Genomic DNA, 1,943 nt, shown 5'->3' with positions numbered 1-1,943 from the left:
CTTAAAAAGAGGGACCACGCCCCGGGTCTGCCAGTCCAGAGGCACTGTCCCCAACCGCGACAGTGACACCTGGAGAAACGGCTACAGAGATGTTAAAATGCTGGTTACAAATTGCCTGCAAAGCCAGTTACTCTTGCACCTAAATATAATCCACAATACCACCAGTTAATCTAATTAAAATGAAATTTAGCTAGCTTACATAGTGCTAATAACAGTGTATTGTTGATTTTACCAACAAAATGATATCTGCAAACATTGACCTTGAGCTGACCTCCAATATGGCTGCACAAAAGTGTGTTTTTTCAGTCTGACGAGCAGAGAGATCATTGTAGCAGAATTAGGGTTTATTCTCTCTTAACACTTGATCTCCTGACAAGCACCTGTCACCTTTCAGCTGCATCCCTCGCTGGAAGCAATCTATTACAGAAGGCTTCCAGGGACGGCAAGCCAGCCGGGCCTGTCCTCCTTCCCTGATTCTGCTTCTTTTTATTACTCTGTCATCAGAAAGGCCTTGATAGGTAGGAAAGGGGCACATTGCTGCTTAACACTGACAGAAAATGTCTGCCTAGGATGTCACAGCTATGTGACCATCCACATACCTGCCACTGTTGGTATGAACATGGTTTGTGCCCTCAGGAGTCCGCTAGCCCAAATGGAGGAGGAGCGACGGGAGCACGAGGCCAAGATGAAAAAGATGGAACAAGAAATGGAGCAAGTGTTTGAGATGAAGGTGAAAGAAAAGCTCCAAAAGCTCAGAGACTCTGAGGCTGAGGTAAACTAATGAGCCTGCTTTTTAGTGTTCATTATTGTGTTCCTTTGTACAGTCTCTGCAGACCTAGTGCCTGTACTTTGTTGTCCCCGCAGCTCCAGAGGCGTCATGAGCAAATGAAAAAGAACCTCGAGGCCCAGCACAAAGAATTGGAAGAGAAGCGCCGCCAGCACGAGGAGGAAAAGGCCAGCTGGGAGGCCCAGCAGAGGATTCTGGAACAGCAGAAACTAGATGCCTCCAGGTAAACACACCATCACACATGACCAGTTATGGTTTGTAGAGCTGAAGAGAAGAGTGCAATATAACTGTAGACTGAAGATTTTACCTACATGTAAGCTTAATTTGAAACTTAAGTCTGAACCCTGCTTACTATAAACTTGAGGTAACTGTGGTTTCAGAACCAGAAAACGCCCAAATTTTGACAGTAAAAGTGTTACGTTACGCTGTGTGTACATGATAAATCAGTATGTTATCAATTTAAATTTCTACTAGCAAGCAAAGCAGGGCTCTATTAGAATAGGGAGTAGTAAAATAGGTACTTAGAGCAGTGATCCACCTGAAAGGCGAATAACTAAATATCTCTTCCCACAATATTTGTTTTTTATTCATGAATTGGTAATGAATTTCTTGGCATAAAGATGTTGCCACACTGGTCACTTGGTTGCTCACCATTAGATGGGTGAACGGTTAGATACCTGACTTAATTAATGAAACTACCTAACTATCTGTGTTTATCCCCAAGTGAAATACTGCTGTCACAGCAGCTTCACAAGGATATTTTACAAAAAGCTTGAAATGAAGAAATCTAGGAATCATTAAATCCGCACTTTGTCGCTTTAGTTATTAGAGGCACACCTTCAGTGTTTTACATGCAGGAAGAACAGCCCAACTATATATAAGCTTTAGTCGTGTTGAATTTATGAAAAGGCATCAGTAAATAAGAGTTTTTACTGCAGCTTTTTACAAAATATATCCAGCTTCCCAACTCGACAAATCCAAAAATGTGTGTGCTTTTTGAATTGATTCAGGTAGAGGTGTAACAGTGCAACTACCTAAAGCACAGAGATTTGGTCGCCTGTCTTTCATCTGCGAGCAGGTCCACAGGCCAAAGTTAGTTCAGTGCACTTTCACAAGTACAGACAACAACATATCATGACACAGATGAGGGATCACA

At 42.5% G+C, this 1,943-nt stretch overlaps 1 protein-coding gene across 1 annotated transcript in view; it reads left to right on the top strand.

Moving 5' to 3' along the window:
* The window catches only part of LOC109968592 (septin-7-like), a 29,908-nt gene extending 28,894 nt beyond the window's left edge, over positions 1-1,014 (top strand). Inside the window, exons 9-10 of the mRNA XM_020614953.1 lie at positions 637-772; positions 865-1,014. Of these exons, the coding sequence (XP_020470609.1) occupies positions 637-772; positions 865-1,014 (286 nt within the window). The remainder of the gene's footprint in view (positions 1-636; positions 773-864) is intronic.
* The last annotated feature ends 929 nt before the right edge of the window (positions 1,015-1,943 follow it).

Source organism: Monopterus albus, unplaced genomic scaffold (assembly GCF_001952655.1).
Source record: "Monopterus albus unplaced genomic scaffold, M_albus_1.0 scaffold154.1, whole genome shotgun sequence".
NCBI lineage: Eukaryota > Metazoa > Chordata > Actinopteri > Synbranchiformes > Synbranchidae > Monopterus > Monopterus albus.
This window is presented reverse-complemented; position numbering and strand designations above follow the sequence as displayed.